A 21,445-nucleotide genomic window follows, 5' to 3' on the forward strand; every position below is an offset into this window, starting at 1 on the left:
CTTTCTTCCTTCCTTCCTTTCTTTCCTTTCTTCCTTCCTTTCTTTTTTTTTTTTTTGCCAGTCCTGGGGCTTGAACTCCGTGCCTGAGCACTGTCCCTGAGCTTCTTTTGCTCAAGGCTAGTACTCTACCACAGTGCCACTTGAAACTTTTTCTGTTTATATGGTGCTGAGGAATCAACCAGGGCTTCATGCATGCCAGGCAAGCACTCTACTATTAGGCCACATTCACCTCTTCTTTTTTGAGACCAGGTCTCACTATATAGCCCATGGATTCACAATTCTGCCTCTTCAGTTATCCTGGGTGCTGAGATAACAAACATACATCATGATTCCAGCCTTTGAAACATTTTTTTGTTTTTCTGTTTTCTGTCAGTTGTGAGGCTTGAACTCAGGGTCTGGGCTCTGTCCCTGTACCTCTTGGTGCTCAAGGCTAATGCTCTATCACTTGAGCCACAGCACCACTTCCAATTCTCTGATAGTTAGTTGAAGATGAGTCTCATGGGTTTTGCTTACTGGGCTGGCTTCGAACTGTGATCCTCAGGTAGGATTACCACTGAATCCTTTTTAGGAATTCAATCTACAGATTTCTGCTTTCCCCCTTCTGGGTTGGGATGTCCTCTAGTCAGTTGTTTCCTGATTGACTGCTATCTGACCTCTCCAGTAAGAGAGGAGATGCACCCTCCCCTCCTCCCTCTTTTATGGGGGAAGGGGACTGTTGTTGTTTAGGAAGTTCTCTGTGTGTGTGTGTGTGTGTGTGTGTGTGTGTGTGTGTGTGTGTGTGTGTGTGTGTGTGTGTGTGTGTGTGTGTGTGTGTGTGTGCATGCTGGTCTCAGGCTTGAACTCAGGACCTGGGCGCTGTTCCTGGTCTTTTGGGCTCAAGGTTAGTGTGTTCTATCACTTGAGCCACAGCTCCACTTCGGACTTTTTTTTTTTTTTTTGGTAGTTAATTGTAGATAAGAGTCTCACAGACTATCACGCCCCTGGCTTTGAACCTGGATCCTCAGATCTTAGCCTCCAGAGTAACTAGGATTACAGGCTCTGTTAAATCTTTTTAAGTGTTGTCACCTAACCACCTTAATCTGGCAATGGAGTAATTTAGGGGGTTGAAGTGTCCCTTTCGTTGACCTTCTTGGAGACCTGTTCCAGCTACCACCTGTCCTGACCTCTTTGTGGGGGTTTCCTAAAGCAGAATCCTTAGGCTCTCTCTCTGCAGTTTGGACCACTTTTGCCATTTCCTTTCTACCCAACTAAAGTCGTCCCCAGTGAAGATCCCACGCTGTCCTCCTCTGGGGCTACTGCCATGCACGAACTCCACATCACGCCCACCCCTAGTTTCTCCTAATCTGTGGGGGGCGTAGGAGGGTGTGGAAGGCTGTCGGGAGGAGTTAGCCTGGAGATAGCATTGTGGGCTGGGTGAGATCTGGCCGGCCGGCGGTTCGGCCCTGAGGACTGGGGGGCACGGCGGGAGCAAGGCCTGAGTTTCCGCTATGGTGCTGCGGAGGACCCTGCGAGCCGCCGGGCTAGAGCCGAGAGCGCCGCGCAGCCGGCTGGGGGAGCCGAGGAGCCAGCGCGGGAGCTTGGGGTGGCCAGGACCGCTCGCGCTGCACGGGCGGGGCAGAGGGCGCTGCGGCCTGGCCCGGCGGTGCGCACAGGGCCCCGCGGCCGGGCTGGGGACCGCCGCCAGGGAGCGCTGCGGGCTCCCGCTCGCCCGCCCCCCGGTAGGCGGGGCCGCGCTCTCCCCGCAGCCGCCGCCGCAGCCGCCGCCTGGGCCGCCCCGTGTCCCCGGTGGAGCCGCCGCCGCCGCCGCCGCGAGCTCGATGCGGACGGAGCCTGGGCCGGGCCATGGGGATCCTCAGCATCACGGACCAGGTCAGCCCTCCTGCCCTTCCCGGCTTCCTCTTTCCACGGCCCGGCGCCACCGCCACGCGAGCTCGGGGATGTGAGGCCTAGGTTGGGCCCGAGCCCGGGGCTCCCGCCCCGCCCCACGCCGCGCTCCCCTCAGCGGATCGGGTTGTCCTTGGTGGCGGGGAGCGGGGAGGGGGGAGCGCCTGGCGTCCGGCGGAGGCGCCGCGGGAATCCGCTGCAGCCTGGAACCCCCAAAGCGGAGCCCCTCCAGCGACGCCCCCCTTTAACCTGGGTGCTTCCCCCACCCCCCACCCCTGGTGCGGCTGTGGCTCCGGCCCGCTCGCTGAATGCCGGTTCTCCCTGCAGCCGCCCCTGGTCCAGGCCATCTTTAGCCGAGATGTGGAGGAAGTGCGTTCCCTCCTCTCGCAGAAGGAGAACATCAATGTGCTGGTGAGTTGGGAGCTGGGAGGAGGATGGCGAGCCCAGAATCCGGGCTCCGGGATTCGGGACCCCTCCCCACCAGTGGGGCGGCTCCGGGTCTCCCGTGCTCCGATGGCACGGGAGACTCTGCTCTTCTTACCTCGGTGGGAGCCTGCTCAGCGTTTGGCGCTGGTCAGGCTTGGAGCACTGAGTGGCGGGGCTGGGGATGCTCAGAAACAGTGTTCTCTACCGAACCATCGGGGTCTGCAGCGCCCCCACCCCTCCTGGAAGAAGGAGAAGGTGGCCGGTGGCCCCGACTCCACCCTCTAAGGTGCTGGTCTTTCCTTCTCAACACTGGGATTTAGGACGCTGCAGAATCTATGGGAAAAGATTGTGAGGCAGAACCAGGAGCTCTCAGACTTGAGCTGAGACTCGGGATAATTTCTCCCCACAACCGCTCCCCTTTCTTCTGTATTTCCAGGACCAAGAGAGACGAACCCCATTGCATGCTGCTGCCTACGTAGGCGATGTCCCCATCCTCCAGTTGCTACTGATGTCAGGTGAAAGTGGGGATCAGGAAGGTGTGGCACCTAGAGAGGAGCAGAGAGGAGAACGCTCCTTGTTCATTTCCAAGGAAATTCTGGTGTTTGGACCAGGCAAAGGGGTTCTACTCCATGCACATTCAGGTCCTACCTGATTACTAGTTTCCTTCCTTCCTCCTCTTCACCTCCCATCAAAATAGGATTGTATATCCCCACAGGTGCTAATGTAAATGCTAAGGACACACTGTGGCTGACCCCTCTTCATCGTGCTGCTGCCTCTCGAAATGAGGTATGAACCTTCCACTTCCTTTCACCCTTCCATAAAGGAGGAGTTGATGAAAGTGGGACTTAGGGGTTAGAAAAACTCGGTTCTCTGCCCTACAGACTATTCTACTCCAGATAGGGTGGAGACCAGACCTAGGCTCCTCCCTCCTATCCCTAGAACTGGCTGGTATGGGGGGCTGAATGCTGCCAGCTGATGTGACGTCAGGGAGAGCTTAACACTGGGCTGGCAGACTGCGGGGGCTCTGCTGCCAGGCCTGAGTGACTCATCCCTCCCTGGGGGGCCACCTTGAGTCTGATACCCCTCTGGGCTCTGAGATTTCTTTCCTTATGATGAGGAATAGGAGTAGCGATCTGTTGCATCCTGACCTATCATGCACCATGAATATTGACTGCACGAGAGCTGAACATATCTCATCAGTGGGGTCTTGTATCCTAGTGTCATCAACCACAGAGAGGGAAGATGTGACTTCCTCTTCCAGTCGATCACTTCTTTGACTCCAGCTACCAGGGGGCGGGCAGGGGCGGGGTAGAGAGGAATGGTTAGGAAGGACATTTTAGTCTGAGTTTTGGAGAGGAACTTGTATGTATTTGCTTATGGGGGTAATGGAAATGGTTTTGGTGCCTGTGGGCAGGCTAAGGAAGATAACTTGGGCTGTTAATTTAGCAAGAATATTTCTTTTTTCTTGAAAGTAGGATTGGGATTTGTGGATCTACTTGGGGTGGATGTATTTGTGAGTATAGATATTTTAAGGGTTAGAGAGTGATACCTGTTGGCTTGAGGAAGAGGAAGAGGTGTCTGTTTTCCTCAAGAAAATAAAGGTTTTAAGGTCTAAGGTGATCCAGAAGATGAGAAGTAGGTATGGAAAGGCTAGGTATGTTAGGAAAATGTAGAGATTGTACCAGGAGGTTGGGGCCATATTTGACATTATGACCCATTCCACCTCCTGCCTCTTCTTGTTTTACCTCCTGTTTCTCCTCTGTCTTCTCTCTTGTCCCTGCCCATCCACAGAAGGTGCTGGGGCTGCTGCTGGCTCATTCAGCTGATGTGAATGCCCGGGACAAGCTGTGGCAAACACCACTGCATGTGGCTGCTGCCAACCGGGCTACCAAGTGTGCTGAGGCTCTGGCACCCTTGTTGAGCAGCCTCAATGTGGCCGACAGGAGTGGGCGCAGTGCACTGCACCATGCAGTGCACAGTGGACATCTTGAGGTGAGGACCACTGCAGCCTAGGCCCAGACTTCCTTGTTCTTGCCTTCCTGTTCACTTTTTTCTGCTTCTGGGTCATTAGGTCTAGGGCAGAAGCAGCTCTGATAACTAAATACTTGGACCCAAACCAGAATGATTTTTTTTTTTTTTTTTGGCTTGATCTCTGGGCCTACGAACTGTTCCTCAGCTCTTTAGCTCTTCAGCTCAAGGCTAGCGCTCTACCACTTGAACCACTGGGCCACTTCTGGATTTATGGTGGTTTATTGGAGATAAGAGCCTCACTGGACTTTCTGGCCCAGGCTGGCTTTGAACCACAATCCTCAGATCTCAGCCTCCTGAGTAGCTAGGATTACAGGTGTGAGCCACCAGTGCCCAGAAAAAAATTTTTTTGTTTGTTTTGGTTATGAGGATTGAACCCGGGGTTGAAATATATGCTAGACAAATGCTCTACCATTGAGCTATACCTTTAGCCCTTATTTTGAAATTCTTGACTTGAGAATCATGGTTCAAAGCCAGCTCAGATATGTAAGTTTTTTTGTTTTTTGGGTTTTTTTTTGGGTCCGGTTGTGGGGCCTGAACTCTGGGCCTGGGCGCTGTCCCTCAGTTCTTCAGCTCAAGGCTAGCGCTCTACCACTTGAGCCACAGCACCACTTCTGGCTTGGAACCCTTGAGCCACTTCCTGCTTTTTTCTTTTTGCATATGTGGTGCTGAGGAATCAAACCCAGGGCCTCATGCATGCAAGGCAAGCGCTTTACCACTGAGCCACCTTCCCAGCCCTCTTTCTTTTTTTTGGGGGGTCCGGTCGTGGGGCCTGAACTCTGGGCCTGGGCGCTGTCTCTCAGCTCTTCAGCTCAAGGCTAGCGTTCTACCACTTGAGCCACAGCACCACTTCCGGCTTTTTTCTTATGTGGTGCTGAGGAATCGAACCTAGGGCCTCTGGCATGCCAGGCAAGTGCTTTACCACTGAGCTATCATCCCAGACCACCTCTCTTTCTTTCTTTGTCGTGGGTAATGAACTCTGGGCCTGGGCACTGTCCCTCAACTCTTCAGCTCAAGGCTAGCGCTCTGCCACTGGAGCCACAGCACCACTTCCAGCATTTTCTGCTTATGTGGTGCTGAGGAGCTGAACCCAGGGCCTCATGCATGCAAACAAGCACTCTACCACTGAGCCACCTTCCCAGCCCCTACTTTTTCTTTCTTGTATGTACTGATGAATGTTTTTTTTTGGGTCCGGTCGTGGGGTCTGAACTCTGGGCCTGGGCGCTGTCCCTCAGCTCTTCAGTTCAAGGCTAGCACTCTACCACTTGAGCCACAGCGCCACTTCCACTTTTTTCTTTTTGCTTATGTGGTGCTGAGGAGTTGAACCCAGGGCCTCATGCATGTAAGGCAAGCGCTCTACCACTGAGCCACCTTCCCAGCCCACAGGTAGGCAAGTTTATCTCCAATTAACCACCAAAAAGCCAGAAGTAGATCTGTGGCTTAAGTGACAGAGCACTTGCCTTAAGTGAAAAAATGAAGGGACAGCACCTAGGCCCTGAGTTCAAGCACCAGAAAGAAAAAAAGAAAAAGAAATTCTTAGCCGGGCGCTGGTGGCTTATGCCTGTAATCAGCTACTCAGGAAGCTGAGTTCTGAGGAATGCAATTCAAAGCCAGGCGGGGCAGGAAAGTTTGTGAGACTCTTATCTCCAAGTGTAGCTCAAGTGGTAGAGTGCTAGCCTTGAGCTGAAGAGCTGAGGGACAGTGCCTGGGCCCAGAGTTCAAGCCCCACACCAGCAAAAAAGACAAAAAAAATAAAATTCTTGACTTAGGCTTCAGGAGATTAATAAACCCTTTGAAGTCACCTGGAAATGTTTGTTTTTGTTTTTTTGTTTTTTGGGTCCGGTTGTGGGGCCTGAACTCTGGGCCTGGGCGTTGTCCCTCAGCTCTTCAGCTCAAGGCTAGCGCTCTACCACTTGAGCCACAGCGCCACTTCTGGCTTTTTTTCTTTTTTGCTTATGTGGTGCTGAGGAATCGAACCCAGGGCCTCTGGCATGCAAGGCAAGCCCTCTACCACTGAGCTACCTTCTCAGCCCCTCACCTGGAAATGTTTATATGCATGCCTTTTTCCAAAGAGAGAGCTCGTATTCTTTTTTTTTTTTTTTTGTCGGTCGTGGGGCTTGAACTCTGGGCCTGGGCGCTGTCCCTCAGCTCTTCAGCTCAAGGCGAGCGCTCTACCACTTGAGCTACAGTGCCATTTCCGGTTTTATTTATTTTTATTTTATTTATTTTTTTCTGGTGGTTTATTGGAGATAGGAGTCTCACGGTCTTTCCTACCCGGGCTGGCTTTGAACGGTGATTCTCAGATCTCAGCCTCCTGAGTAGCTAGGATTACAGGCGTGAGCCACCAGCGCCCAGCTCCCCATGCATTTTCTTTAAGCTTCCAGATCTATTTGTTATCTTCTCTTAGTGCCTGCTCCTCTGTTCCCTCTAGTCTGCCAGATTGTTCTGCTTGTGAATAGCAGAATTGGGAAGCAAAACGTATTAGGCTGCCTTTACCTTTGAGGAGATGAGAGGCCTCTGCCCTGAAGTAGGTTGAGGGTATGAACATGGCTCTGTGTCTTTTATGTCCAATACAGACAGTGAACCTACTTCTCAACAAGGGAGCCAGCCTCAATGTCTGTGACAAAAAGGAACGGCAGCCTCTGCACTGGGCCGCTTTTCTGGGTGAGAGAAAATATACAAAAAAAGGAGGAATTTGACCTTCAGGATTCCCAATGCAAGGCGATAGGGTTGCTTACAGCCTTTGGAGGGAGGAGCTGAGGGTCTTTATGTTCATCCTCAACTCTTTAAGACTGTCTTCTTTTCCTAGGACATTTGGAAGTCCTGAAATTGCTGGTGGCACGTGGAGCAGACCTTGGCTGTAAGGACCGAAAGGGCTATGGGCTGCTCCACACAGCTGCGGCCAGTGGCCAGATTGAAGTGGTGAAGTACCTGCTCCGGATGGGGGCTGAGGTCAGGGTGTTAAGTGCTGGGTCTGGGGGTTCAGGGTGGGAGTTGGAGGTGCAGAGTCTGTTATAGACTTGGGAGGCTGGAAGACTGGGTTGAGAGGGTTTGAATAAGGCTTATGTTATATAATTGTGCCCTCATTATTTTGGGTCAGAAAACTGAAGGGGCTGAGGCTGTCTGATTTTTTTTTTAACCTGATATATTCTTACCTTCATTCCTGATACTACAGATCGATGAGCCCAATGCTTTTGGAAACACAGCTTTGCACATCGCCTGCTACCTGGGCCAGGATGCTGTGGCTATAGAGCTGGTGAATGCCGGAGCCAATGTCAATCAGCCAAATGACAAGGGCTTTACACCATTACATGTGGCTGCAGTTTCCACCAATGGCGCTCTCTGCTTAGAGTTATTGGTCAACAATGGGGCTGATGTCAACTACCAGGTGCTTGAAGGGATAAGGCATGGACCAGTAAGGAGAGGGACCTGTCTCTGTAGCTGCTGGCCATATCCAGATAGCTCTCCTGGGGAGTTGTTCACGTGATTCCTGGGGTGTTCAGATTTTACCATGGATTTAAAGAATGAGTACTGAGAAGATGTTCATATGATCTTTCTATCCTCAGAGAAGAGGTGTCCTTTGAAAGGGGAAACAGGTCATTTCTCTGTGTTTTGCACTAAATTAACCTTGCCATGTTTCCACAGAGCAAAGAAGGGAAAAGCCCTCTGCACATGGCTGCCATCCATGGCCGTTTCACACGCTCCCAGATCCTCATCCAGAATGGTATGAACTCAACAGACGTTATGCCTCATCTCCTCATCTTTCCTTCTACCTCCTGTCCCAGCTTTCCAGTCAAGATAGGCACTTGCAGCGCTGTCCTGCCTAGTCTCTTACAGTTTATAAACAAAATAACACATGTAGACATGCTTAACTTGACCAAATTTAATAAGTACTCAAGTGGTAACTAGCTGGTGTGAATGGTCTTAATGTGTGCATGTCCATCTCAGGTAGCGAGATTGACTGTGCGGACAAATTTGGGAACACGCCCCTGCATGTGGCTGCTCGCTATGGGCACGAGCTCCTCATCAGCACACTCATGACCAATGGCGCAGACACCGCCCGGTGAGTCCCTCTCATCCCACTTGGAGGCCATGTTCAGTTTGTATATACTACTCAGATCCAATGTAGTCACAGAGATGCTTGCCAAAGGGAAGCTTGGAGGGACTGGGAATGTGGCTTAGTTGTAGAGCGCTTGCCTAGCATGCATGAAGCCCTGGGTTTAATTCCTCAGCACCACATAAACAGAAAAGGCTGGAAGTGGCACTGTGGCTCAAGTTGTGGAGTGCTAGCCTTGAGCAAAAAGAAGCTCAGGGACAGTGCCCAGGCCCTGAGTTCAAGTCCCAGGAGTGTCAAAAGAAAAAAAGAGGGGGGCTGGGAAGGTGGTTCAGTGGTAGAGCACTTGCGTTGCATGCCTGAGGCCCTGGGTTCAACTCCTCAGCACAACATAAGCAAAAAAGAAAAAAGCCAGGAGTGGTGCTGTGGCTCAAGTGGTAGAGCGCTAGCCTTGAGCTGAAGAGCTGAGGGACAGTGCCCATGCCCAGAGTTCAGGCCCCACGACTGGACCCCAAAAAAAACAAAACAAAACAAAAAAGAAAAAAAGAGGGAAGCTTGGAGAATCTCCTACTGACTCCTTGGGTGGTAGTAGGCCACAGAAAAGGACTCTGTAAATTTTTGACCCTGAGTCCCTCAACTTCTTCCCAGGCGCGGCATCCATGACATGTTTCCCCTGCACTTAGCTGTTCTCTTTGGATTCTCTGACTGTTGCCGGAAGCTTCTTTCCTCAGGTATGTGCTGACTGGTCAGGGTCAAGCAGGTGTTGAGGGAACAGAGGGCTTCACCCATGTGCAGTGGTCTCAGGGCTCTTGGAACAACCTGTGGCTGTGCCCCTCTAGGTCAGTTGTACAGCATCGTGTCTTCACTCAGCAATGAGCACGTGCTTTCTGCTGGATTTGACATCAACACCCCTGACAACCTTGGCCGCACCTGTCTTCATGCTGCTGCTTCCGGAGGGTATGTTTTCTTTCCCATACCTTGAGAAGAGCACTGCGCAAGGGCCTGAGCCCTCACTACCGAGCTCTTCCTCTACACAATGAGAGCAGTCCCAGCAGAGAAGGCAATACAGTTCCATTCTTTCAGACCCTCTCTAGGACTGCAGTGGCTCCTTGAAGCTCCCTCACCCTTCTCTCTCATCTTCCTTTTAGAAATGTTGAATGTCTTAATTTGCTGTTGAGCAGTGGAGCTGACCTGAGAAGGAGAGACAAATTTGGAAGGTAAATCATTGTGTAGGAGTGCTCATGGGAAGTGTCTGGTTAGAGGGTCAAATGGGAGCAGGAGACTTAAGTGAGGAAAGCATTATATAGTAGCTGTTGACTGCACCTGTGATTGCATTTGGCTCTTTCTCTGATTCTTCTGACCACTTTCACTTTTCCCCAGGACTCCACTGCACTATGCAGCTGCCAACGGTAGCTACCAGTGTGCTGTGACACTGGTGACTGCTGGGGCAGGTGTCAATGAGGCTGACTGTAAAGGCTGCTCTCCCCTCCACTATGCTGCGGCCTCTGACACGTACCGGAGGTGAGACTTCCTTTCTGTTCCTTCTCAATCCCCATATACCTCCCTGAGCCATCCTGACATCTTCACGCTCTTCCTAGAGCGGAACCCCACACTGCTTCCAGCCATGATGCTGAAGAGGACGAGCCACTGAAGGAGTCCCGTAGGAAGGAGGCTTTCTTGTGAGTATAAGAGAAGCTTCTGGGATGTGCTGTCCCCATAGTGTACGAGCTACTAAGGCTAAGCAAATTGGGTTGGTTGGTTGGTGTACTGGCTAAGCAAATTGGGTTGGGAGTACTGGGAGTACTGGGAGTGAAGCCTCCATTCTTTTTTTTTCCCCCCAGTCCTGGGGGCTTGAACTCAGGGCCTAGGCACTGTCCCTGAGCTTCTTTTGCTCAAGGCTAGTACTCTACCACTTTAGCCATGGCACCACTTCTGGCTTTCTGTTTATGTGGTATTGAGGAATCAAACCCAGGGCTTCATGCATGCTAGGCAAGCACTCTACCACTAAGCCACATTCCCAGCTGAAGCCTAGATTCTTGCCCAGGCTAGGCAGTCACATTCCCTGCCACATTCCCAGCTAGTAGTAAGCATAAAGATGAATTACTCCAGGACTGAAAAACTAATCAGCAAGCTAGGCATTAGTGGTTCGCGCTTGTAATCCTAGCTACTCAGAGAGGCTGAGATCTGAGAACTGCAGTTCAAAGCCAGCTTGGGCAGGAAAGTCTGTGAAACTTTTTATCTGCAATTAGCTACCTAAAAAAACGGATATGAAGCTGTGGCTCAAAGTGATAGAGCACTATCTTTGAGGGAAAAAAATCTTAGGGACAGTGTGTAGGCCCTGAGTTCAAGCCTCAAGACTAACCAAAAAGCAAAAAAAAGAAAAGAAAAAAAAATCAGCTATTGGGAAAAGAAGAGATCCTTGTACTTATTAATTTAAGTGGCTAATGGGAAAACTGAGTATGAGGTGTATGGGAACTCTATACTATTTTCACAGTTTTTCTGTCAATTTAAGACTATTCTAAAATAAAAAGGTTATTTAAAACACTTAAATAAAGTACTAAGATCTAGGAGGCTTTGCTATGTGACCTTTGACAAATTACTTAAAACTTTTCTGTGCCCACTTACCTCAATCATAGTAGGACAAAAATCGTATCTAGCATGAGGCCCGGGGTTCAATTCCTCAGCACCACATAAGCAAAAAGAAAAAAGCCAAAGCCCGAAGTGGCGCTGTGGCTCAAGTGGTAGAGTGCTAGCCTTGAGCTGAAGAGCTGAGGGACAGCGCCCAGGCCCAGAGTTCAAGCCCCATGACTGGACCCCCCAAAAAAAAATCGATCCTAGTTCTGAGGATCATTATGATAGCCAAGGTATTTAATATGTAGGAAGTGCTTAGTATCTTACCATTATTAGTATTAGGATGAGTAAGAGATGAGAAGGGTGTCAGGCGGTACAGAGAAAGCACCTAACTGGGAAGGTTAGGAAAGGCCCCACAGAGAAGAGGAACATCTAGATTTGTGATGACTTAGATCTCACATAGACTGAAAGGAGCAGGCCTTCTAGAGAAGAAAGGGTGATAGGTGAACCAGCAGAAATCTAGCAGCTGAATCACAAGCCCAGGCTCTCCAGGAGAGGGTCAAGGATATAGAGGGTGTTGAGCTGGTGACCCAGGGCAGACTTCATGAAAGGAATGGGTTTGGAGTCCTTGGGGGCCCCCTGCTTCTCCCTCTGGCCCTCCTAGAGGGAGGCACCCTTGTGGTTCTCGCCTGTCGGTACCTCACTGTCCACCCCTGGTTTCCCAGCTGTCTGGAGTTCTTACTGGATAATGGTGCAGATCCCTCCCTGCGGGACAGGCAGGGCTACACAGCTGTGCACTATGCAGCCGCTTATGGCAACAGACAGAACCTTGAACTGGTATGTATTGAGATCTGGTTTGGGAGGGTGGGGGCAGGGCAGAAGGCAACAATCTGCCTTTGGATTTGTGGTTCTTAAACTCAGGGTGTTTGGATCAGGTACCTGGTCCTTTGGTCCAGCAGTAGGAGATTACTATGAGCTGGGCATGGGGAGATATGGAAGTTGCAGAACATAAGCACCTACTTTCCTGTCCATTGCAGCTCTTAGAAATGTCCTTTAACTGCCTGGAGGATGTGGAGAGCACCATTCCAGTCAGCCCTTTGCACTTAGCTGTGAGTTCCATGTCTTTTCTTCTCATCTTCCTTGAAACTACCCGCCCCTGGGCCCAAACAAGGGTGCTAGCACTTGTGACGCTTGTCTTTGCTTTTGCTTTCTTTTGGGAAGAAGGCAGTGACAAGCAGGCAGTGGTTTGGAGAGGGGATAGGCACAGAGCAGGAAAGATACCAGAGGGGCCCAAGGATCTTGCAGATGTCTAGTGACTCCCTGTGGGCCCCACCCCCACTCCCAGCAATCAGAGTGGGGATGAGATGTCCCCAGCTGTATCCACTGGTTACCTGCACTACTCTAGGCCTACAACGGTCACTGTGAAGCCCTGAAGACACTGGCTGAGACGCTGGTGAATCTGGATGTAAGGGACCACAAGGGCCGGACCGCGCTCTTCCTGGCCACTGAGCGAGGCTCTACTGAGTGTGTGGAGGTGCTTACGGCCCATGGCGCCTCTGCCCTCATCAAGGAGCGCAAGCGCAAGTGGACACCCCTACACGCTGCTGGTTAGTGCCCACTTCAGGCTACCGCCCTCCCCTTACCATAACACATCTCTCCTTAATAGTTAAGGCTGAAGGTGGGGTAGAGAAGGAACATGGAGACTTTTTCACTAGTAGCTTACTACCTTGAAGAACACTCCCTGCCACAGGCCTTCCCATAATTGTAACTGAGTTGTTCAGGATCAGTCTGTTTCCCTCCCTCCCTCCTTTCCTGACACTGTCCTGACACAGCCCCCTTTTTCTCCCAGCGGCCTCTGGCCACACTGATTCCCTGCATTTGCTGATCGATAGTGGGGAACGAGCCGACATCACAGATGTCATGGATGCCTATGGACAGTGAGTGTGGGCCAGAGGTGGGGTGCACTTTTTTTTCAGCTCTGTTGGATCCTCACCCTTTCCCTTGCCTCTTCTGTAGAACCCCACTGATGCTGGCCATCATGAATGGCCACGTGGACTGTGTACATCTGCTGCTAGAGAAAGGATCCACAGCTGATGCTGCTGACCTTCGGGGCCGCACCGCCCTCCACCGTGGGGTGAGTGGGTCCCTAGTATAGATTGTTCCTAGGACACTCCATCAACAGGACAAGATTTTGTACCCAGGTCTTAACTGGGCCTTACCATGCTTGCTTGCTTGAGGATGAGTACCTGACATTTCCAGCTAATTTCCCTAAGGGCCCTGCTTTGTCATCACATGCAGTCACATGCTCACCTAGACTGCCCAAGATACCCTGCTGGCCCTGTCCCATCAGACAGTGATGCCACCACCCAGATCTGTCTCCATGCTCACCTGTCCTAAAGCTGCCTCCTCCTCTTCTCCCACAAGATTTTTCTCTTCTTCTTTTTTTTTTTTTTCTTTCCTTTTCTCTTTTCTTTTGTGCTGGTACTGGAGCCTGATCTACTAGCCTTGTGCTCTTGCTCGGCTTTTTCACTCAAAACTCTACCACTTGAGCCACACCTCTACTTCCAGCTTTTCACTGGTTAATTGGGATAAGAATCTTGAGGATTTGTTTGCTTGGGCTGGCTTCAAACTGATTCTCAAATCTCACCCCAGAGTATCTTTATTATAAGTGAGAAGCCACCACCAGTACATGGCTCTTTTCACTTTTTTGTGGGAGTACCAGAGCTTAAACTCAGGGCCTGAGCACTGTTCCTTAGCTCTTTCACTCAAGGTTGGCATTCTACCACTTGAGCCATAGCTTCACTTCTGGCTTTTTGGTGGTTAATTGGAGATAAGAATCTTACCAGAGGGCTGGGAATGTGTCTTAGTGGCAGAGTGCTTGCCTAGCATGCATGAAGGCTGAGTGGTGCTGAGGCTCAAGTAGTAGAGTGCTAGCCTTGAGCAAAAGAAGCTCAGAGACAGCTCAAGCCCCAGGACTGGCAAAAAAAAAAAACAAAAGAATCTCACAGACTTTGTTGCCTAGGCTGGCTTCAAACTGCAGTCCTCAGATCTCAGCCTCTCTGAGTGGGTAGGATTACAGATGTGTGCTACCAGCGCCTGGCTCTTTTTTATTTTTATTTTTTTATTTATTTTTTTTTTTGGTTGGTGGTGGGGCTTGAACTCTGGGCCTGGGCACTCTCCCTCAGCTCTTCAGCTCAAGGCTAGTGCTCTACCACTTGAGCCACAGCACCACTCCCGGTTTTCTAGTGGTTTTTATTGGAGATAAAAGTCTCACGGACTTTCCTGCCTGGGCTGGCTTTGAACTGTGATCCTCAGATCTCAGCCTCCTCAGTAGCTAGGATTACAGGCGTGAGCTACTGGCACCTGGCCAACTCTTTTTGATTTTTTGAGACAAATGTTTCACTATGTTGCTTAGGCTGGCCCTAATCAAGAGATTCTTCTGCCTCAGACTTTCAAGTAGCTGGAACTGCAGGCCTGCCCAACTTTCCTACAAGGTTCTTTGATCTCTCAGTCTCACTATTTGGTCTTTCACTCCAAGAGCTCTCGGATTTACTCTGACCAGCCTGACTGTTGGCAGAGAGAGTTAGAGAAGAACCGCTTGCTTGCTCACACACACACAGATTCTCTCTCTCTCTCTCTCTCTCTCTCTCCCTCTCTCTCCCTCTCCCTCTCTTCCTCTCTCTCTCCCTCCCCCCCACCCCGCCTCCGCTTTCTCTTCTCCCCTCTGTGTGTGTGTGTGTGTGTGTGAGTGTGAGTGTGTATGCTGGTACTTTTTGTGCTGGGGCTTGAATTCAGGGCTTCACACACTCTTGCTTAGCTTTTGTGCTCACAGTTGACACTCTACCACTTGAGCCTACACCTCCAGTTCCAGCATTTTGCTGGTTCATTAGAAATAAGAATCTGTCAGATTTTCTGCTCTGGCTGGCTTCAAACCTTGGTCCACAAACCTTGATCTCTGCCTCCTGAGTAGCTAGGATTACAGGTGTGAGCCACCAACACCTGGCAATCTGCTCATTTCTAACACTAGAATTTGTAGAGAAAATGATTAGAGCCCTGGAAGTGGTTCTTGCTCCTAGGTCTCCCTCCCCTCTCCTTCCCCCAGCAACTGTCCAGTGGAAGAGTGGTGGCTCCTCACCCCTCCCCCTGAATGTCTCCTGCAGGCAGTGACTGGCTGTGAGGACTGCCTGGCTGCCCTGCTGGACCATGATGCATTTGTGTTGTGCCGAGACTTTAAGGGTCGCACGCCCATTCACCTGGCCTCAGCCTGTGGCCACACTGCAGTCCTGCGGACCCTGCTGCAGGCTGCCCTTTCCACAGACCCCTTGGATGCTGGGGTGGATTACAGCGGATATTCACCCATGCACTGGGCCTCCTACACTGGTATGAGTGGGGCTTTGGCAGGTGCAGGGAGGGGTGTGGGGCATTGAGGAGAAAGGTGGGTTGTAGCAGAGCATCTGGAAGCACAGTGGAGCATCTAAGATAGGACAGGACAGATGGAGAACTGTGCCTTTTCTCTCCATCACCAAACTTTCCTCCTCATACCCAGGACATGAAGATTGTCTGGAGTTGTTACTTGAACACAGCCCATTCTCATACCTGGAGGGAAACCCCTTCACTCCTTTGCACTGTGCAGTGTAAGTCTCTTCCTCTGCATCGGCCTTCTCAGAGCACCATGGCTGACGTTCTGGTTGGGAATGTATTTCCTTTGTCCTTCCTGATGAGTCCTCCCTCTCCCCAGAATTAATAACCAGGACAGCACCACAGAGATGTTGCTGGGAGCTCTGGGTGACAAGATTGTGAACAGCCGAGACGCCAAAGGACGGTGAGTAACGGAGTGCTCAAGGAGCAGCCTGAGCTGCCTCTGGCTTTGGTTCCTGTCCATGTGGAAGAGCCTTCCCTAACTCACCCTACCCTGACCCCTCAGGACCCCCCTTCACGCCGCTGCCTTCGCGGATAATGTCTCTGGGCTCCGGATGCTGCTGCAGCATCAAGCTGAGGTGAACGCCACTGACCACACTGGCCGCACTGCACTCATGACGGCGGCTGAGAACGGGCAGACCGCTGCTGTGGGTGTGTAGGGGCTCCGCTGTGGCAGGGAGGAGTCCCCAGGGTGTTTGGCAGGGTGGGTCAGCCCTGCCTGCAAGGCTAGCAAGGGTTGGAGTTCAGGATACAGGTGTCTTTGGTATCTCTTGAGGGTTTGAAGATAGAAGCGTGGGCAGCTAGGATAGCTGTTGCTCAGGAGAAAAGTGTTCATCCTTTTGTCCCATTTCTCTTGTAGAATTTCTGCTGTATCGAGGGAAGGCAGACCTGACTGTGCTGGATGAGAACAAGAACACTGCCCTCCATTTGGCTTGTAGCAAGGTACTTCCCAGATTAGGGGGCAGCATGAAAGCCTGATGGGCAGGACAAATCCCGATTACAGAATAGACTGCACCAGCGACAAGGTTGCCCAGCCTGTGTGATGGTAGCACAGCTCCTCTCTGTCTGCCATCTTCCCCAGTCCTGCCCTGTGGCCTGTCTTGATTCTACTTCACAAATTTCCACTCTCTGTTCCTCTCCCTCAGGGCCATGAAAAATGTGCCCTCATGATCCTGGCAGAAACCCAAGACCTTGGCCTTATCAATGCCACCAACAGTGCGCTGCAGATGTGAGTGCCCAGGGAAGGGGGCTCCTGGCTGGGGGAGGCAGGTGGGTGAAGAAAACGGTCCACACTCTTAGGCTCTCTGGAGCTCACAGTATTTATTCGGCATTCTCACCACCTGCCGGGGGGTGGCAGGACTTCTTGGCACCCGGTTGACTTTGTGTTTCTCTCTTTACTTTCTTTCTTCCAAGGCCACTCCACATTGCTGCCCGGAATGGTCTAGCTTCTGTGGTGCAGGCCCTCCTGAGTCGTGGGGCCACAGTGCTGGCTGTGGATGAAGAAGGTGGGTGGGGTCCGGAGCCCCCCGCCTCTCCCAGGTTTGGGGTCAGGGACATTCTACAGGAGGTGACTTCTTAACCTTGCTATAAATGAGATTTTCTTCCCAGGGGAACTCTTGAGAGTAGGGACCCAACACCAGTACTCTGAGTCTCACAGGGGAGTCTGATGGAACTGGGTGGAGAGTCAGCATGGTCAGGAAGGCCTCCCATCCATCCCCCTGGCTGCTGGCCCCATGTACTTAGAACCTGCCTGTCAGTCTCCCTGGGCCTTTACCGCCCCAGATTTCTGACCATGCTGGGTGTTTTCCTGCCTTGGCTCCCCTCTACAACTGAGAGCTCAGGGCCTGGGGAGGGTGGATGGGAACCCTGGACCCAGGGGTCGTGCCTCAGTTACTCTCCTTGGCCCTGCAGGTCACACCCCAGCACTGGCCTGCGCTCCCAACAAAGATGTGGCAGACTGCCTGGCCTTGATCCTTTCCACCATGAAGCCTTTCCCACCCAAGGACGCCGTCAGTCCTTTCAGCTTCAGCCTGCTCAAGAACTGCGGCATCGCAGCCGCCAAGACGGTGGGTGGCTGTGGCGCCTTGCCCCACGGGGCCTCCTGCCCCTACAGCCAGGAGCGGCACGGTGCCATTGGGTTAGATGGCTGCTACTCTGAGTAGCCCCCTCCAGTGTCCCTCTCCCTGCCGGTGGCTTGATATTATTCTATTTATTTAGAAAAAGTCTACACATTTAGGGCACTTTAAAGGAGAACACGACTGGGTGGCGGGGCAGAGGGGGGAAGGAAGCACTGGGGAGCAGCTGCTCACCCCTTTGCCACACCATCCTGGCCTGGCAGGGGTCTGGGACCGACAGGGAGCACCCCAGGCCCTTGGTACCCCAGGGCAACCCTTTCTGCCAAGTGTCCCAAAATGATTGCTAAATGCCTGGCTCCCTCTCTCTTTGACTCCATCTCTCAGTTCCCCTTTCTGCTACCAGCTCCCCCTCCTCCTTCCTTCTGACTCTCCTCTGTGCCCCCCCCCCTTCTCCCTGCCCCTACTGCCAGGCAGACCCCTCCTCTTCTTCCATACCCATCACTGCCTCCCTGCTCGGCTGGCCCCTCCATCCCCGCAGCAGTGAGAAGCCTTAATTTCTGGTACTGTGTGAGCACTCTGGGGTGTCCCCCTCCCCCTTCAGGGGCAGCTAGAGGATGAAGGGGGAGGGTATTTAGCACTGGGGCCTGGAACTTTCCCCCTACTCTTTACCCTATCACCCCTAAAGTTCAAATGCAAAACACTTGAAGCAGCAACTACTGTACCTGGGCCCCAATCCTGCACTCTCCCCTGGCTCCTCATATGCAAATCAAGGGCTGGTTCTGCCCCCACAGCCTGCCCCACCTCCCACCTCCTGACCTGGCCCCTAACCACGCACTTTAACCTTGCTTCTTTCTTTTAATTTCTTTTGGAAGAACAGAGCCTGTGGCCATTCCCTCCCCGGCTCTCTTCTCCCTGAACTTTGAGGCTTGTCATGAATTTTTAAGTACGCATTTTATTCTTTAGGGGAAGAAACAAATTAATTTCCTGCCCATTTCAAAACCACAGCCCTAGTATGTCCTCTGTGTTTCAGGCATGTGCTTGCATGTGTGTGGAGGGAGGGACCGCGTTCTTCCTCTTGTGTCCCCAAGTCCCTGGGTTCCTCTATGCCCTTTGTCTGCCTCTGCCTTCCTTCATGTTGGAGAGTACCCACTGCCCCAGTCACTCCTGATCTGAAGCCAAAGACGGTGGGAGGGGCAGGGGCAGACTAGGGACCAAGGCTGCTCTTTAGGAAAGCAGGCCTTCCTCCAGTGTGAGGAGAAAGTTCTGGTCAAGGGAGCTACAGGCAGACACTGGAGCTCAGTCCCCTGCCTCCCAGCACAGGGGGAAATGGGATTGAGTAGGGGCTGCACTGATAAGATTCCTCGAACTTGTACCCCAAAAGCCAAACTGGGCTGGAGTGAGGAGGGGCAGTGTTTTCTCTAAATGTAGCACTGCATCTGGCCCTGGTCCCTTCAGATGCCCTGTCCAACCATCTTGGTGAGCCTCTGCCCCAATTGGACCTACTCGTGTAGCCCAGTGTCCCTTCCTCACACTCAATACCTCAGCCAGGGGCCAAGACACAGAACTTGAATAGAGGTCCTGCCCCTCCATCCTGCAGTGCATCCTCGCCCAGTTTGGCTGTCATCAGTATTGTCCCTCAAGAACTGGACAGGCTTCGTTTACACAGTATAGGGACTCCCCTGTGGGAGCCCTCAGTCCCTTTCCCCCACCCGAGCTTGCTTTATTCACTTCCTTACCCATTTTTCCAGTTGTGTCTCCTGAATGTCTCGCCACCCTTGCCATGGGTGAGCTGAGGGGAGAGGGGCTGTCCCAGGGCTCCCTCCCTCCCTCCAGATCCCCTGCACCATACCTCATGCTGGTTCCCTGAAGCCTGGGGCATTTGTCCAAGTCCTTACTCCTTTTCACAGTCCCTCCTTATCTCTGTGTCTTGCTTCTTCAACCTTTAGATCCTAAACCATTTCAAGGCTTCCAAATGACCATTATTGGTGAGAAGGATTGTGCAGCTTTTAGTTTTTATTTTTGTTTTCAAAGCCAAAGGGCCTTGGATGCCCCCTCTTGCCCGTCTCCCTCCCCCACTTCATCCTTTGCCCTCCCCTATACGACAATCAATGTGACCTCTCTTAAGGGCTGCTGCCCCCACCCCCATCCTGCTGGTTCTGCAAAGCTTGTCCCCAATTTCAATTCTCTTTCCTAGATCCTCCCAGTTCCCACCCCCTCCCTCTCATTTTGGTGCTGGGAATTAGGTGGTGGGGGGCGGGGGCCCAGGGAGTGGGGAGACAGGTCTTCCGGGAATGAGTCCGGGGGTATCAGTCGTGTTCTCTTTTATCAATGCTTCGTGATGACAGGAAGAGTATGAGTATGTCAGGAGCCCCATTGTTTTGCTTTGCTAGATGAGATTTCTGGTGGCTGTCGGTACCCTGCTGTCCTGGGCACACTGTCATCAGTGCCCGGAAGACGGCAGGGAGTCAGTCCTCTGTCCCTCCTCACTGGCATGGCTGTGAGGAGCCCTGGAGGGCCAGCAGCCTCCTCTCCTTATGCCAAAGGAAATCCCGCACCTCACCCCGGGCTCCCCAGCCCTTAGTGTTTTTTGAAGCATTTTGACCATTCTCATGGCCACTGCATATTTATTTTAATGTTAAGAGTTTTTTTTTGTTTTGTTTTGTTTTGTTTTGAAACCTCTTTGACTTAAACGGGTGTGGAGAAGTAAAACAGGCAGAATGCCCCCCAATCTTAAGGGGGTCGGGTGGGGAGGAAATGCCTCCTTCCCTTCACCCTCCCCGTCTCCCCTCCCCACCGCAGCTCTAAAGCACTTGCTTCAAGTAATAAGCACTTTTATGAAAAGGCCTATTTTTAAGTGAGGACCCTGGGAGCAGCCCAGGTGCCGAGCAAAGGAGACAGAGCGAGGGCTACATAGGAGACAGGGAAACAGACGTGCGGAGCAGAGGGCGAGATGACGAGAGCCAGTTTTTAAGTTTCTGATTTTTGGGGGGATGTTTCTGATCGGGTGGTGGCTTTGGTAAGGTTGTGTACTCTGCTTCAGAAAAACGAACGGCACCAACTGTGGGTCCCAGAATGGACCTCCAGCCATGGGCCGCTGCCACTGTCCACCTGAGATTGATGGGCCACCTCCCCCACCCCGTGGCCCCCTGAGCCATAGGACTGCTGAAAACCACTGAATGTACAGCCCAGGTTGGGGTGGGGAGCGGCCCCTGGGGGAGGTGCTGCTTTTGTTTGGTGCTGTGGGGGGTGGGAGAGATGAGACTGAGGGACTGCCACCCCACGTAGACATGTGTTCCTTGGGGTGGAGGGGCTGAGGAGGGCTTGCCTCCCTCTCCAACCCCAGCCATGGCCCCTCTTCCTTCCTCACCCCTATCCGTTTTGACTGTAAGTCCAGCTCACCTTTGCCTTCAATATGTAACCAAAGGAAAACTCAATACTGTTTCCACCACTGTCTGCCCACCCGAGCACCTTCTTACTCCCTGGACCTAGAAGGGGAGAAGAGGCTGGGGGTGGGGAGGGTGGGGTCAGAGAACGGTTCTACAACTGTACCCCTAAAACCTTCTCTGCGGTCTTGGAAGGGGTCCCATGAGCTGGGGTGGGGCCAGGCTGGCAGGGCTGGGAGTAGGCACACAATCTTATGCACACGAGTGTTTCTTTGTCGAAATGACTCCGGTGACTGTGCTCCAGCGGGGAGGCCCCTTCCCTCTCAGCCATTTCTCACCCTCTCCCCACACCCAGTGTTCATCTTCCACCTCCCCTTCCCACCGCAAAGGAAAATAGCCTTACAGACCCTAGCCCAGAAACCCTACTCCTGGGGCAACAGAGTGTGAGCCCCTTCCTACCCGCCGAGTTCAAACCCTACCTTTTACAAAGGAGGAGTACGGAGCAAAGCAGCCCTTTCCCCTCTGTGCTGGCTCCAGCCCTCCAGTCCTTGACCCAGGCTGGGCAAGGGCAGAGGTTAGGAATCTTTGAGGACCAAGTCCAGTGG

At 52.2% G+C, this 21,445-nt stretch overlaps 1 protein-coding gene across 1 annotated transcript; it reads left to right on the top strand.

Moving 5' to 3' along the window:
• The first annotated feature begins 1,749 nt into the window (after positions 1–1,749).
• Positions 1,750–20,891, top strand: Ankrd52 (ankyrin repeat domain 52). Its single transcript, XM_042698821.1, has 28 exons — positions 1,750–1,869; positions 2,212–2,295; positions 2,747–2,825; positions 3,026–3,096; positions 4,102–4,302; positions 6,915–7,002; positions 7,148–7,290; positions 7,514–7,726; positions 7,984–8,062; positions 8,287–8,401; positions 9,041–9,123; positions 9,232–9,349; positions 9,541–9,609; positions 9,773–9,913; positions 9,991–10,071; positions 11,689–11,800; positions 12,001–12,072; positions 12,369–12,570; positions 12,813–12,900; positions 12,980–13,097; positions 15,124–15,343; positions 15,510–15,597; positions 15,702–15,785; positions 15,888–16,033; positions 16,242–16,324; positions 16,528–16,610; positions 16,796–16,887; positions 17,294–20,891. Exons 1-28 carry the CDS (start codon positions 1,843–1,845, stop codon positions 17,542–17,544), a joined length of 3,231 nt encoding a protein of 1,076 aa, XP_042554755.1. The 5' UTR covers positions 1,750–1,842; the 3' UTR covers positions 17,545–20,891.
• Positions 20,892–21,445: the final 554 nt, after the last annotated feature.

Source organism: Dipodomys spectabilis, unplaced genomic scaffold (assembly GCF_019054845.1).
Source record: "Dipodomys spectabilis isolate Male_0828 unplaced genomic scaffold, ASM1905484v1 ptg000234l, whole genome shotgun sequence".
NCBI classification, from domain to species: domain Eukaryota; kingdom Metazoa; phylum Chordata; class Mammalia; order Rodentia; family Heteromyidae; genus Dipodomys; species Dipodomys spectabilis.